This window comes from Dipodomys spectabilis, unplaced genomic scaffold, assembly GCF_019054845.1.
Source record: "Dipodomys spectabilis isolate Male_0828 unplaced genomic scaffold, ASM1905484v1 ptg000076l, whole genome shotgun sequence".
NCBI classification, from domain to species: Eukaryota; Metazoa; Chordata; class Mammalia; order Rodentia; family Heteromyidae; genus Dipodomys; species Dipodomys spectabilis.
This window is the reverse complement of record NW_024870753.1, coordinates 7,279,833-7,295,985: the sequence shown is the minus strand read 5'-3', so window position 1 is coordinate 7,295,985 and position 16,153 is coordinate 7,279,833. Positions and strand designations below refer to the sequence as shown.

At 55.6% G+C, this 16,153-nt stretch overlaps 1 protein-coding gene across 2 annotated transcripts in view; it reads left to right on the top strand.

Annotated features, from left to right (window-relative positions):
• Nectin1 (nectin cell adhesion molecule 1) overlaps positions 1 to 16,153 on the top strand; it is a 69,774-nt gene that overhangs the window by 41,061 nt on the left and 12,560 nt on the right. The window contains exons 2-6 of one of the 2 annotated variants that reach the window (XM_042682944.1): positions 758 to 1,108; positions 1,782 to 2,084; positions 2,375 to 2,492; positions 3,879 to 4,030; positions 11,452 to 14,997. In XM_042682944.1, the coding sequence (XP_042538878.1) occupies positions 758 to 1,108; positions 1,782 to 2,084; positions 2,375 to 2,492; positions 3,879 to 4,030; positions 11,452 to 11,999 (1,472 nt within the window). In that variant the 3' untranslated portion in view covers positions 12,000 to 14,997. Of the gene's footprint in view, positions 1 to 757; positions 1,109 to 1,781; positions 2,085 to 2,374; positions 2,493 to 3,878; positions 4,031 to 11,451; positions 14,998 to 16,153 lie in introns of those variants that run through there. The other variant, XM_042682945.1, reaches the window with a different exon arrangement.

Sequence of the window (16,153 nt, the reverse complement as noted above, 5' to 3'; positions counted from 1 at the left end):
TGGGTCACCGTGAGCCCTCATGCTCCCCCGTGGCTTCCTGTCGCATGACGCACTTTCTCCCCTGTGCCTTTGCTTCTCCTAGCAACCCCTTGAGGTACAGAAGACTGGATTATCCGCCCCATTTATCTGATGAGGGAACTGAGGCCAGGAAAGTAAAGAAGCTCAGAGCTCATGGGCCGGGACTCTTAATTGCAAGCCGAGCATCTGACACTTCCCAAAATGAGGATGTACCGGCTGTGGTGATAGATGTCCGTCACCCCAACACTCAAGAGACTGAGGCAGGAGGTTTAAGGCCAGGCTGAGCTACATAGATAGCAAGATCCTGTCTCACAGGGGTGGAGAAGATAGGTAGGTAGATACATACATACATAGATACATACATACTACATACATACATAGGTAGATACATACATACATAGGTAGATAGATAGATACATAGTAGGTAGATAGGTAGGTAGATAGACAGATAGATAGCATGCAGAGATAGCAATATGTTACTAAATGGGAAAGGAGTGATAGAGTAATCTGTATGGTGTAATTGTGATTTTGCTCATTTATGTGGAGAGAGAAGATGGATTCTACAGATGTGATGGTGTAATTTTCTTCTCAATAGTTTTCAGTACTGCCCAGAGTGTTTTTATAACAAGTAATTATAAGAAGAATTTAAAAATTAACGACTGCTGTAAAAGTCACAGGGAGCAAGGGGGACAGGGAGCTGGGACTGGCCCTGACCGTGCCCTGCCGTTCCCCCTGCCAGGCACCCACTCGCAGGTGGTTCAGGTGAACGATTCCATGTATGGCTTCATCGGCACAGACGTGGTACTGCACTGTAGCTTTGCCAACCCGCTGCCTGCTGTGAAGATTACCCAGGTCACATGGCAGAAGGCCACCAACGGCTCCAAGCAGAATGTGGCCATCTATAATCCAGCCATGGGTGTGTCCGTGCTGCCTCCCTACCGTGAGCGAGTGAAGTTCCTGCGGCCATCCTTCATCGACGGCACCATCCGCCTCTCCCGCCTGGAGCTGGAGGACGAGGGCGTCTACATCTGCGAGTTTGCTACCTTCCCAACCGGCAACCGGGAGAGCCAACTCAATCTCACTGTAATGGGTAAGCTGGCCGCCCTCCGTGTCTCTCCAGATGCCTGTGCTCTTGGAGCTTGGCCGTCTCTAATGCTGCCTCGGTGGCCCTGATACCCTCCTTGGGCAAAGCTCTAGGCTTCTAGCCAGACTGTCCACAATTTACTAGGGATTGGGCTAGACAAAGCTATGGACAGAATAGAGGATCAGTGGTAGAGCACTTGGGTTCCATCCCCACCACCATTTAAAAAAAAAAAAAGAAGGGAGGAAGGTGGGGAAGAAAACCAAATAGAGTCAATATTTAAGCAGGAAGCCTTGCCTCGGGACACTGTGAGTGGCCAGGCTACATGGCCAGATACCATGACACAAGCCAGGCGCTGTTGGCTCACGCCTGTCATCCTGGCTACTCAGGAGGCTGAGATCTGAGGATCGCGACTCAAAGCCAGTTGTAGCAAGAAAGCCAGTGAGACTGACTGTGATTTTTTAAAAAAATCTGGAAGCAGAGCTGTGGCTCCAGTGGTGGAGCACCGACCGTGAGTGAGAAAGCTCAGGTAGATGCCAGGAAGGCTGACGTTGGCCAGTGCAGCAGGGAACACGTGCGTGAGCTGTGCGCAGAAAGGCAGGCAGCCAAGGGGAGCTGAGGCAGGGTGGGGGGAACCTTGCTTCCCAGAACTGACCTGCTGCTGCTTTCTGACTCCCCACAGCCAAACCCACCAACTGGATAGAAGGCACCCAGGCGGTGCTTCGAGTCCGGAAGGGGCAAGATGACAAGGTCCTGGTGGCCACCTGCACTTCAGCCAATGGGAAGCCTCCTAGTGTGGTGTCCTGGGAAACCCGGCTAAAGGGCGAAGCCGAGTACCAGGAGATCCGAAACCCCAATGGCACCGTGACAGTCATTAGCCGTTACCGCCTCATACCCAGCCGGGAGGCCCACCGGCAGTCCCTGGCCTGCATTGTCAACTACCATCTGGACCGCTTCAAGGAGAGCCTCACTCTCAATGTGCAGTGTGAGCTGGGACTGGGAGCAGGGCGGCTTCTTCCAGCCCCACCCTCCAGGCTCCCTCTTCTTCTGGGGTTCTGAGTTCAAGCCCCAGTACTGGCACCTGCCTCCTCCTTTCCTCCCTCCCATTCCCCTTTGCCATTTCTGCTCTGAGGTCCCACAATGCCACCTCCCTCTCTCTTTCCCAACTGTCCCCATGTCTCTGTTCCTTCCATTCCTTCCCTCTCTGGGGGCCACTCACCCCAGGTCCTGTTCTGCTGACCTCACTTCCTTCCAAAATCATCCTCTGCCCCACAGATGAGCCCGAGGTGACCATCGAGGGGTTTGATGGCAACTGGTACCTGCAGCGGACAGATGTGAGGCTCACATGCAAAGCTGACGCTAACCCCCCGGCCACGGAGTACCACTGGACCACGTAAGTGCGTGAGGTACTCGCTGCCAGCTCACAGTGAGGTCAGGAGCCTTAGCAGGGAGGCGGAAGACGGTGTTGAGGTTTTTCAGTAAGACGGGAACCTTAAGAGACCTCATATCAGCACATGCACACACACACACACACACACACACACACACACACGCACGCACGCACGCACCTCTATTTGAGTGCCAGGGTCAGTAGGACAAACTATCCTGCCAGTAGGGGCTCCCCTCTCAAGTTGCTTCCCTCCCTGTCACTAAGAAAGAACTTTTGTCATTTTTCCTTTGGTGATTCAGCCTGAGTCACTCCCCCCCTGGTAGTTATTTTTATCGAGGTGTCCCCGGGGAAGCTGGCATTCTGGAGCATCCCAGATCTTTCCTGCTCCTTCTCTGCAGACTCTTGGAGTGGAGGCAGTCATGAGCCTAGAATGCCTGTGCCCTTAGAATACCCACCCCTCACCCTTCTGCCCATTCCTGCCTTCCTGGTCTGGGGCCTGGACCACAGTGATCCGGATCCCCTCCAGCCAGCTCCAAGCATGGCTCCTCCCACCAAGATCTAGAAGAAACAGAGACAGGGGTGGGGGGAGCCAAGAAAGGTCACTTGGGTGGCCAGAGGACAGCAGCACAGAGCAAGTCTACACCGTCTCAAGAAGCAGGGGACCCTGGTGTGCCCTGTCTGTTCGCCTCCACTTCTGGGAACAAAACATGCTTCTGAAAGTACAAGTGAGTAGAGGCTACCGGCCAGCAGACCCTGTGTGCTGAGGGGCTGCTCCGTTAACTGAGCAATCGCTTTATGGTCCTGGGAATCAAGAGGAAGGAAGGAAGCTCTCTGTGCTCTGCAAACTCCAGGATTCTTCCACCTGAAAAAGTGCTGTGGCGTGCCCAGCAAGAGCCCCAGGCCCCGAGTGGCATGGAGCACAACAGCTCCCATCTCGTTGTCCCTAATAACTTCTTAAAATGCAGAGGCCCAGGCTTCTGTCCTGCTTCAGGAGATCCGAGGTCAGGATCAAGGTGTCTCCCGTTGTTACCCAGTACCCAGAAGACTGAGGACCAACAACCAGTAGAAAGAGTACTCTACCGGGAGTCCAGAGACTTGATTAGAGGTCTCATCCTGCTGCTTGCTCGCTAGCTGGGTTCCTTGGCCTGAACTTCAGGTTTTATCTGTTAAACCTGCTTTGTATACATTTCAGTGACATGATGATCTAGTATGCTGAATAATATAAAACTGCCAAATGCAAGCAGTCCTTATTGATTTCTTTCCTCCTCCTTCTAAGACTGACTACTACCATAGGCACTCAGCAAAAGAGCTAGAAGTCTTGGAACCAAGCCCCTGGCCCAAAGGTCTAGAAGATTCCTAACCTTACACCTTGTCTCTCCATGCCTACAGGCTGAACGGCTCTCTCCCGAAGGGTGTGGAGGCCCAGAACAGAACCCTCTTCTTCAGGGGACCCATCAATTACAGTCTGGCAGGGACTTACATCTGTGAGGCCACCAACCCCATCGGTACCCGCTCGGGCCAGGTGGAGGTCAATATCACAGGTAGGAAGCTGCACCTGCTCGGGCTGTCCCGCCCTGGGGTTTCTCTTCTACACACACACACACACACGCACACGCACACGCACACACACACACACACACACACACACACATCTTTAAGCTCTATCATTCTGGAAAGTTTGTGTCTTCTTTGTGTCTTCTGCTTTGCTGGCTCTCCCTGGAGCTCTAGCCATGGGTCTAATTTTGCTTTCTTTTTTGCTTTATTTAAGGCTATATGGAGCAGTTAGGGTTCTCCCTTCCCTGGCCCTAATCAGAGAGGGCCAGGAAGGAGGAGGATGCAGGGATGCTGTTTGCGGGGCGAACGGTGGGGGGGGGGGGGGGGGTAGACTTGCCTGGGGATCTTCTACTGTGGCATGCGAGCTTAGCAGGGCAGTCTGTACACAGAGCTCATCTTCAACATCTGCAGCTGAAGAAACCCTTTGGGCTGCAGGAGTGAGGCTTGCCTCAGGCAGGGAGATGGGAGCAAGGACACAGCCCAAAGCCAGCAGCAACTGAATTGCTGTTTCCCCCCTGATCTTTGTCAGCATGTGTGATGCTCTCAGGGCAAAGGAACAGCAAAGCCAGCATGTCCCGTGGAGAAGCCCCACGGCAGGCCTTATCTGTAACGTGGGGATAATGTGGCCTGCTGGCAGGACAGGCTATGTCAGAATGATACACAATGTAGGTCAGGTAACCTAGCGAGCACAGATCCGTCTATTCATAAATGGCCAGGGCTCTGTGATTATCATGATGACCTCTGTCATTATCATGATTAAGGGAAGCATCAAAACAAGGCAACAGAGGAGTCATTGCCATCAAACTTCACAAGGAATGTCACTCCTGGAGCTAATGGCAGGGTGAGAAAGTGACAGAAAGAACCTTCTAGAACAGGAAGTGATACCCTGCTGCTGCCAGGTGGGCAAGAAGTAACGTAATATGTGCAAAGGGCGTCGGACTTCCAGGAATTTAGGTAGTGATGCCTGGCTTCCTGGGGTCGGGGCTGGAGCCTGGGAAAGGCTCCTCCATACACACACAGAGATCGGGGACTCCCACAGCCTGGCAAACAGAAAGGAGGAGCTGTCACACGGCTTCCTTCTGGAGCAGGTTTGAGCCAAGCTGTGATCCAGGGGCCCCCTGGGTCAGACGAGGAAATGCAGGGTCCCCTTCCATAGGGAGCAGTCAGAGGGGGAATGGACAATTCTCAGAGGCAGTGTGGTGCGGGACAGCATAACCTGGCCTACGTGTTCTCAAGATCAGCTCTGGACTGTGTAGCCCTGAGCAAGTTCTTCACTTCTCTGAGCCTGAGCTTCCTACTCTGTAATGTGGATGTCATTGGTTTTCATGATTAGAATCTCAAGCTTCTTGTGGCTGGTGATGCCTTCCCTTAAGGGTGGCATGCCCGTGTCATGATGTATCTATCACCTTCTATCCTGGGCTCTCTGGAGAAACTGCTGATTGGGAAATCAGGATAAGCCAAGAAACACAACAGCAGGGTCTTCCCCTGTGTAAGAGCACCAGCCAGAGGCCCTGCTAAGCTATAACGTGTGCCTGTCCCCCAGAAGCTGGGAGCAAGAGGATCACAGCTTTTTATCTCCAAAGACTAAGGGGCAGGGTGACAGCCAAGAGTGCAAGGCTCAGATCTGGAGCTGGGAGGAGAGAAAGCCCTGTGGGATGGGAGACCACTCCCCCATACCTGCTGTGGCATCCAGGGTCAGCTTGGCGCTCCATCTCGGTGGTGGTGTGCTATCCTGGCTGTGCCAGTCATTACGCTAGTGCTGCCTCTGGAGGGCAGATGGACAAGGCCCCCCTGAGAACTGTGGCTAGAAGAGGGACATATCGGGACTCTGCTGTTGACAGCCCCATTAGGCATGCCACGTTCACCAAATCACTGCCATGCTCCGGAACTGTTGGCCTGCCCTATCGAGGGCATCTCCGAGCCCCCTCTAGAGAACTGCTCCAGGTAACCTAGGCCTTTTCAGGACTGCTTATTGTCATGCTCCCGGTCAATTTCTGATTAGCAGCCGACCTTAGCACCCTTTATCCCACATGGGAATTCTCCAGGAGGGGGGAGCCACGAGGCAGAGCTGGGCCCTGTGCTCCAAGCCCCACTGGTCCTGAGGCAATGCTTGAGTGAGACGGATAAGTAGAAATTTAATTTTTCATTCTGGCCATCCGTTCAGGTAATAGCTTTGCCCTGCGCACATCTGGAGAGGGGAATGAAGAGCAGCAAGGGCAAGGCCAGGCGCTGTAAGCTGCGGGGCATGCGCAAAGTCACTCGTGTGTGTAGATGCACATGGACAGGGCGACACAGAGGCATAAGTGGAAGCCGTGGAGGTCAGGGTGCCAGGCAGGGGGTAGGGAGGGCGTGCGGGAGGCGAGAGGCTGCAGCTCTGGCAGGCACGGAAGGAGCAGGACTGCAGAGGGGCTCTGGGTGGCTCTCAGGAAAGCAGCAGATCCAGCACACGGGTTAGATTGAGTGCTGGGCATTCAGGAGGCTCCGTGGTGGCACTGGATGCCCGTTAGGGGCTGCCGCAACAAGTCACATCTAGTATAAAACAGTAAGCCCAGGCTGTGTCTGTGGGAGTGGTGAGAACTGAGTGTGTGTGGGAACTTCCGTGGCACCAGAAAAGCCCACCCTGCCCAAGCCCTTGTGCTGAGGAACAATTTCAAGCAAGGATTTAGTGGTCACACACACACACACACACACACATACACACACACACATACACACACACACACACACACACACACACACACACACACACACGTAGAGTTTCTCCACATTGTTCCTCAGGGGCTAATGCCAAGGCTAGAGAAGGGGTTCAGAATGTCACCTTGACCAGCTCAGGACACCAAATGGTATAGCATCTACTCCCAGGATATTAGGAGGGGCGTAGCCAGACATCTCTGGCAGGGGCCCAGCCTCTTGCCCCTCTTCTAAGAGCAGGTCAGGGAGGCTGCGAGGGGCAAGGCACCAGACCTAACTCTGTTTCCAGGGCAGTCTGGACTCCCTTGGGTGTGCGGTCATGGGCTCTACCTAGCAAACCAGGAATTCCGTGGATGGTTGGTTTTCAAGGCCTGATGTGCAGGTGTGCACACTCAGGCATGAGTGTGGATATGTGTTTCTGTGAGCGTGTAACTGTGAGCAGGCTTGCCACTGTCTTCATGTTGAGTGTGCAAATATTGAAGCTGTTGACAAATGAGCAGTGTGTCCAAGAGTCTTAGGAGGCAGCCGAGCCCATGCTTCTGGGAGGACAGAGGCCTCCAGCAAGGCCCCTGGTGGTCAGACCCAATACTCAGCTGCAGGATGGCCAGACTTCCCAGAGTGTGACCCCAGGCCTTCCCACTCTCCCTGCAGCCATCTGCACTGCATGCTGGGAGATGTAGTTCTCACCGTTTCCCAGCCTGATCTGATGCTGGACAGATGCTAGAGCATTTCCTGTCTGAGGGAGCATCGCGCATTGACTGTGGAAACAATCCAAAACATTTCTCCTTGACCCCCAAACCTCCAGATTCTAGATCCAGACTGTGAACTCTGTCCCTCACTCTACCACAGATACATCCCCACACAACCCATCCACCTAGGTCAGGGAGCCAGAGCCCCAGAGGAATGCAAAGCCCCACTTGCACGGTTTTGCCGTCCCAGCCTAGCCAGTCTGAGATCTCAGAGGAGAGACAGCAACCCTTCAGAAACAGAGCAAAACTGCCCCTTCTGTGAGAGTGGGAGGGCTGGGCCCCTGCCCGCCCGCACAAACGACTCCACTGCCGCCCTTCTCTCTCCCCCCCGCCCTTCTCTCTCCCCCCAGCTGCGGCCCTTGGGGCTCGGCTCCTGGCACCGAGACAGCAGCTACTGGCTGAATGTGACAGCTGGAGGGACAGAGGGGGAGGGGGAGGATGCTCCACGGCACACAGCCCCTTCCGCCTGCACCCGGATTAGGTCCCCACACCTACCCTTTTCTTCTGTCCTCTCCCGGTGCTGGAAGGTCATCCTAACCTTCCCTCTGCCTCTTACTCAGGCCTGACCCTAAAGTAGCCAAAAATAAAGTCTCCTTTTGATCCCAGAAGATCCCTAGGGAAGAGTAAACCTCCATAGGCCCTAGGAACAAACAAGTGAAGCAGAAAGCCCAGATCAGGGAGGCAACCATGTGCGATCTGCTCAGGAGCCACCGCTCCACTCCTGTGCCCCACACCAGTGAAATGAGGTCCCCAGGGTGCCCCATGCCTGGTTCAGTTGAGTGTCCCCTGAGCCCGTGTTCGCCCTACACCGGGGCTCACCTCTGAGACAATTTATTCCTTCATTTGAAAAGAGATTTTTGAACTCCAGCCACATGGGAGCCTTCTAGGTGCTCAGGAATCGATCTGTGAGCAAAAAAGGACCACACCCCTGTCCCGTGAAGTTTTTGTAATACTTTTGAAGTAAAATGGAAAAAAGAACAGAGGAGTGGGGGGATCTGGGGGAAGCAGAGGTGCTGGGAGCAGAGGGCTCACACACGGCAATGTGGTTGGGTGGGCATGGCCTCCACCAGAAGCTGGTGCTTGAGCCCATGATAGTGTGAACTCAGGATCCGCCCCCCCCAGGGGGTGGGGCGCTCCAAGATACAGCAAAGGCTCAGAGACAGCTTCTCAAATGCCCGACTTAAATGTTGGATCTCTGTGATGTCTTGTGAGCAGGAGGGTTGGGCCTCACACTCCAGAAGCTAGAGAACATCCCACCCTACACCTCTTGTAGCCTCCAGTGTGCGTGAGAACCTGAGGCTGTATCTAAGCCAGTGTTTCCCTGGGTGTTTGGCCTGAAGATTTTGCTGACTGTTGAGCCAATTTTTCAAGTTTCCTCTGTACAGTTTGGAAACTGTGTCTGCAAGGCCTTTGGAGGTAAAGTTCTGGAGTCAGGTGAGCGTTGTATACCTGAAATGTTTGGAAAGCCAAGAAGATAAAGATAACTCATGAAACCGAGAGTAGTCTATCATTAGGAAAGACAGCAGACGGCCCAAGGGCAGAGCCTCCAAGGAGACAGCTGGGGCAGAGAGACGGCCCAGCTCTGTGCCGGAGACAGAGTACTCAGGAACACCAAGGATCCCGGAATCCTCATCCTGGTAGGCAAGGGACATGTGTGAGGAACAGCAGGCAGGTCCCTCCATCCGGGTGCCCTTTGCTTACTGTCTGTGCCACCGTATTTCCATTTCCCCGTACTCCTGACCACTTCACTGTCAGTTCCGTGGTATCTGCCTACCGCTCTGACTCTAAGCATACCCTTTGGATCCCTCCAGAGGCTGAGTTTCTTAGATACTGTGACCAGCAAAGATAGGCTCAGGATGTGTTTGCTGAGTGTAAAGATGGAAGCAGGTATAGAATTCAGATCTGGAGAGATCCAAAGAGGGAGCAGCAGGTTGGAAGTACAGACTGGAGCAGCCTCTTCCTAGCTGCCCTGCACACCTGATGCAGAGGCGGCTCACGTCTCAGGGGGTAGCAGGTGCTTGAGGTTCTAGATATGGGCAGTCAATGCGGAGCAGCCCCTCGGTGGCCTGACTGAGGACACAAGGCGACAAATGGGGGACCGAGTCCTCGGGCTTGTGCTTCTTTCTCCAGCCCCAAGCACAGAGACATCTGGGTGACCTCAGCTCAGCCATGTGATCATGGACAAATGGCCGCCCCTTCTTGGGGCCCCTGTGTTTTCGTTAGCCCTTCAAGAGGCCTTTCCTCTTTCCAAAGTCTCCACCCCATAGCCTACAGGCTCACTCAGGGCTGGGCTCCATCGGAAGCAGGGGATGGGCTCCGGGGAGGGACGTGATTCTGATGGGGTGAATCAGGGAGTGAGCTGGCAGCAACGGACTCCCAGGGGTAACAGCATGGGCCAAGACAGACAGACCCTGTACCCTGGCTCTCAACTTGGCCTTGACCAGGAGAGGGGAGGGAGCGCAGCTAGGGATGGCCCTCCAGGTTTGCTCTAGGCCTACAGTCACGGTCTCTGATGCCACCCTGTGGTAGTGCCAGGAACCACCTCCCTCAGCCTCTACCTGGGACCTCTTGGCCTCTGCCTAGTATGGCTTGGTTTGACCTCCCCACCCCCTAGGCTCTAGAAGCAAAAGGAAGGAGCAGCATGCATGGCCCAGAGCTCCACAATACTATGGCTTGCTGATGCAAAAGCCACCGACCCGGCCTCTCCCATCCGCTCTCTCCCTTTCCTCTTCCTTTTCTTTTCCTTTCCTTTTTCTTTTTTTTTTTATGCTGATACTGGGGCTTTAACTCAGGGCTTTGTGCTCTTGCTTAGCTTTTTCACTCAAGGCTGGCACTTGACCACTTAAACCACACCTCTACTTCTGGCTTTTTGCTGGTTAATTGGAGATTAGTCTCACAGATTTTCCTGCCAAGTCTGCCTTTGAACCTCCATCCTACCGTCTCAGACTTCTTGAGTAGCTAGGATTACAGGCCTGAGCCACTGGTGCCCAGCTTCTTCCTTTCCATTCATTCCATCACCTGCTTTTTTGTTTCTGCTCTGTCCTCAGCGTACACATAGACAAACCAGAGCATTCCTCACACCAGGGCAGGCTGCAGCCCATGCACATGCGCAGCCTCGGAGACTCAAGTCTTCAGTGCATGCTCGTGCGTGCACTTCCCCTTTGTGCTCAGCCCTGCTGTGAGCCTGCCACCTGCCATGCTGCGTGTCTCATGCCTGCAGCCCAGGTGGGCAGCACCACCACGTCTCCACCTTGCCCTGCAGGCCTAGACCACAGCCAAGAGCCCCAGCCCTGGTTTCTGGCACCTTCAGCAGCTGATTGGCACTCACAGTCAGCCAAAATTTGGCATCTACTGAGCCAAAACCAGGGAACTCATTTTCCTGTGTCCTGGGGAGCAGATTAGATTAGTCATGGATCTCCTAGTCTTGTCTGAGCTTTGAGTCTCAAGGCCGTAGTGTTGGGGTACAGTGACCTCTAGGTGTCCGGCAAAGGGACAGTGGTGACATTGCACAGGCTTTATTGGAATCACGGTTGCATCATCCGTTGGGTGGCCTTGAGCAAGTTATCTAACCTCCGTACGCCTCATCTGCTGCGTGAATCAACTAGAAATGAGTAACAGTCTGCCTGGCATGGCTGCGACAGCGAGTGGTGCCTGGTGTTACGGTCCGGGGACCGTGTGCCTCTCTGCCCCAGCACATGGGGTCGAGTGCACGGCCGCCCTCCAAGAACAGACATGGTGGCAGACCCTGCGGATCTGTCCTCAGCCTCTCCCCTCGCCTACCTCGGTTGAGCTTCAGGAGGGCGGGTGCCCAGGGTTTTCTGGAAGCAGAGCTGCTTGAGCCTGGGGTGCAGACATCCTATCCCTAGCCCCGGACCACACCCTGGCCTTTCCTTCCACTTTCCTCCCCCCACTGATTCCCAAAGAGCTGATGCTGACACTCTCCCCTGCAATCTCTTTTCCTCACCCAGAATTCCCCTATACCCAATCTCCTCCTGAGCATGGGCTGCGTGCGGGGCCGGTGCCCACGGCCATCATTGGGGGCGTGGCGGGGAGCGTCCTGCTGGTGCTGATTGTGGTCGGCGGGATCGTGGTGTCCCTGCGCCGGCGCCGACACACCTTCAAGGGTGACTACAGCACCAAGAAGCACGTGTACGGCAACGGCTACAGCAAGGCGGGCATCCCTCAGCACCACCCGCCCATGGCGCAGAACCTGCAGTACCCCGACGACTCGGACGACGAGAAGAAGGCCGGCCCGCTGGGCGGGAGCAGCTACGAGGAGGAAGACGAGGAGGAGGGCGGCGGAGGGGGCGAGCGCAAGGTGGGCGCCCCCCACCCTAAGTACGACGAGGATGCTAAGCGGCCCTACTTCACTGTGGACGAAGCCGAGGCCCGACAGGACAGCTATGGGGACCGGACTCTGGGCTACCAGTACGACCCCGAGCAGCTGGACTTGGCTGAGAACATGGTTTCTCAGAACGACGGGTCTTTCATTTCTAAGAAGGAGTGGTACGTGTAGCCCCCACCCCCCATCTGCGGAGCCTCTGTCTGTGCCCACTTCTCCCCGCCCCTACCCGCACGCCCCCTGTCCACCCCCTACTGCCCGCTCCCCCAGGAGCTCCACAGAGACTCCCGCGCCCCTCTGTCCAAAGCCAGCCTCCACCCTGGGGAGCCAGGGGAGCCCAGGGCAGCCGCCTTGGCTTTGTTTTTTCTTTCCTCCCTCTCCCAGCCCTTCCCCGTGGTGTTGTGTTCCACTGTGGCTTTGGTGTTGCTGTATCTTTCCTTTAACAACCCCACCCGCTACCCACTGTGTAGGGAGCCCCGTTCTTGTCTTGTGTACCTGGGCCTCCCTCCAGGATTTGGGGAGCCCGCCCTGCCCCCACCCCCTAACACTGGAAATTTGTTCGTATTCTCTTCATTGGGGGTGCAGGGCTAACGGGGCTCCAAGAGGAAGAGCCCCCACACACACACACACACACCCCTCACTCCTGGATGCTGCTCCTCTTTCCAGACAGAAGGAACCCAACACCCCACCGTAAGCTGACACAGCCAGGGGGTTGGGACCCTGGTCTAGACACCCAGCACACCGAAGAGACAGGGGTAGGGAGGCGTCCCACAGCCCCGCAGAGGAGTCTTGTTAAGGGTTGCTACCCCAGGGCCTTGGGTGGTATGTTTTCTCGGTGAGGGTGGTCTTACCTTTTTTATTTCCCCCTTGGCCTACGGAGTCAAGCTGACCCAGCTCTGGTGCGCCCCTCCCTGTGCCCCCAGGGTGTGCCCCTCACACTGTGAGACACTCCGGGGGGACTCACCCCTCCTTCCTGAACACCTCTGCCCACACATGCACAGGGGAACATGTCCACGCCACTCGGCCTGCCCCAATCTCCCAGGGCTCCTGCATCCTGCCCAGGCTGGACGCTGCCCAGGGCCCACCCTTCCTGCTTTGCCTCTCCCCCTCTCCAGATGAATCCTCATCTGCAAGTTTCTAGGGACAGCTAGGATGAGCCTTCCAGCTGCTGCCACTCTAGGATTGCAGGATGGCCCCAACCTCTCCCTATAGTATAGAAGTTTCTCAGATTCCTCTCTTACCTATCAACTGCCAGCAACACTTAATTCTCTTGGCAATTCAGGGCTGGGGTCTCCGAAGGGAATTCCGTCCAAGAGGTGGAGGCCAAGGATTTCTGTGGAGAAGGAAGCCTTGTGGGAGAAGCTTCGAGGACAGCTGGGTAGACTGGGGAGGACAGGAAGGCCTCACCGCAGGCCCAGGGCCAGTGCAGAGCCAGGCGCGGCCAGGAGACTGCTGCTGGTCCACTCTCCCTTCCCTGCTCAGCAGCCCCTGGCGCCCGGCCTGGGAGGGAGAGCCCTGCGTTGAGTTCAGATTCTCTCCTCAGTGGTCCAGGGCTAGGCCTTCCCATGCTGGCCTCTCCCAGCCCTCTCTGTCCCCCAGCTCAAAGTGCCTCAGTTCCTCCACCTGCCTCTCCTCCCAGGTTCCCTGCACTCGACATGGGCATGCCCACCCCCTGGGATGGACAGGCAGGGTCGGAGGACCCTCGGGCCTGCCCATCACAATCTCGGCTAACAGCCCAGGGTGCTGTGTACTGTGGAAGATGTTGGGGGAAGAGGAGCAGACTACTCTGTGCCCCAGGGGCACTGACCACCCTGCCATAGGCTTCCCAAGGGAGCCCTCCAGCCCCAGCCTCTTCTCCGCCCAGGTGCTGCTATTGAACCCCCACCCCCACCCCCAGCCGGAAGCTCCATCTCTGCCCTGGCCACCCCGCTGGCCCTCACTGCCGGAGCCCCAGCCCAGGCCGCCCAGTAGCCATGTAGCAGAAGTCTGAAGCCATGCCAGCCCGGGGGCGGCTCTCCCCTCTTGGCATTGGAGGCACTGGATGGGGCAGGATGGGGAGGGGAAATTCAAGGATTTTTAGCCACAAGGCGGAGGGAAGTGGAAGAGCTGGGCTGTTCTCCTCAGCAGTGTTAGTGTCCCCTAGGGCCAAGGTCCCTTCCCACGCCACATTACTGCCCTCCTCCCTCCTCATGCCACATGGGTCCCACTGCTCTGTCTCCCCCCCAGGGGCAAGCCTGGGGGTCTGCCTGGTAGAGGCCGTCCCTATCCCTGTGGGACCAGTCGCCCCCTCCCCGCCCCTCTGTGGTAGACTGAAGAGGCCCTGGGCCCAGCCAAAGCACTGAGTCCCCCATAAAACATCTCCAAACCCCCCACAAGCAAAGCACAAATGATGGGGTCCTTGCAGCAGGGGCTGAGGGCCCGGCCCCTGCCTGCTCACCGGGCAGCTGCTGCCTTGGGGTGAGAATGGGCGCGAGGCACGGGTTAGCGCTCGGGCCCAGGGAGCTGGGGGTTCCTGTGCCCTGTGTCCCTGGGACAGTGGCAGACACAGCCAGCTGCCGGAGGGAGGGCCAGCCCAGCAGAAAGATGAGGACATTTTGCTTCTTCATGCCCCCAGCATGAGCTGAGCTTCCGCTTCGCTGGAAATAAAATAAACCTGGTGTTTACCGTGCCAAGGCCTGCCCAGCTGTCATCCTGCCTCTCGTGGCCCCCCACGGCCCCCGGCCCCCGGTTCCCTATGGATTTTGATATTGTTCTAGTGTGCGACAACCCTCTGTGTCCCCTTTTGCCAGAAGGAGCTAAAAGGCAGCAGCACGGAATCAGTGAACACAAGCTCAGCACACGCGCACATGGGCACACTCACCGCCAGCAGGCACAGACACCTGTGCATGTGCACGCACACTCACACACACACATACACGGCCAGACGGACAGTCAGTGCAGACACAGCAGAAGAATGGGTGCATCCTGCGGAGCGCCGTTCAGGGGAAGCAATCGTTTCCTAGTGCTTGGTTCCAGGGCAGATTGGCCAGCTGTCCCCTCACGGGCCCCAGTCACCGGTGCAATAACGTTACTGCCATCAAAGCAGGAGAATCAGGACTCATGTCAGGTGGATGTGACGGCTCACCTGAGCCCAGCAGACATCAGTGTTTCCTCTCCTGGAGGAGGCGGGGGGGGGGGGGGGATGCTTCCAGGCCTTGAGGGGTTGAGCTGGAGACCTCCAAGCCTGACTGCCAACAAAAACCCGCTCCTAGTGAGGGCAGGTGGCTAAAGTCACTCTGGGACCAGAGTTGCCCACAAGGGGAGGGCTGCAGGCCTGGCTGCTGCTGTGAGGATCAGGCTTGTTGGCCAGAAAAGTTGGTTCTCTCTCTCTCTCTCTCTCTCTCTCTCTCTCTTTTGTATAAATGGAAACAAAATCCAGGAGAAGCTGCCACCCTCATCACCAAGTGTGATTTGCTTCGATTTCTATGTCACCATTTTTGTCTGTGGTCCTGGGGACGGCCCCGCACATTCTCCTGGTTCTGATCCCGGGGTGTTTGCCACACCCCCCTTTTACTTGTATAAAAGAAAAAAAAATGATGGGTTGAAAAATGTACTGAGGAAAAAAAATGTACTTTTTTATAAATAAAATGTTTAAAACAAACCCAACTGCCTCTTATTACCAAGGTAGGGGTGGGGGAATAAAGCTGCAGACGGCTGTGGACAAATGTCCCAATGAATGGGAAGACTGTGGGCTGTGGATGGAGCCTGGGCTGATGTAGGGCCCCTCGGGGAAAGGCGGTCTGACCCTGACACCAGTGGCTCACTCCCGCAATCCTAAATACTCGAGAGGCTGAGATCCAAGAAGGAATTGTGGTCCAAAACCCACCTGGGCAGAAAAATCCAGGAGACTCTTATCTCCAATTAACCAGCCAAAAGCCCAAGCGGAGTTGTAGCTCAAGTAGTAGAAAGCCACCCTTGAGTAGAAAAGGCCAAGCAAGAGTGTGAGGACCTTCGTTCAAGCCTTAATACTGGCACAAAACCAAAAACAAGAAAGGAGGCTGAGGGGCATAGCCAGGGAGAGGCCTCTGCTGCACACATCTTTTTCTAAATTAGGATGATGTGTGGAGGGGCTCCTATTTTATACGTCAGGTAAAGAGTATATTTCTTTTGGGCAGTGTCACCCCTTTACTCTTTGCCAGTTTTTCCCTCTCCTCTGCCACAGTTGTGCAGTTCATTTTCAACATAGTGTCTACTGAGTATCACAGCTACATTTGGTCACCCTTTGTCCCTCCATTTCTATGCCCCTCTGTGCCCCTCCTCTTAAATACAGGTAAACAAACAAGACAAAA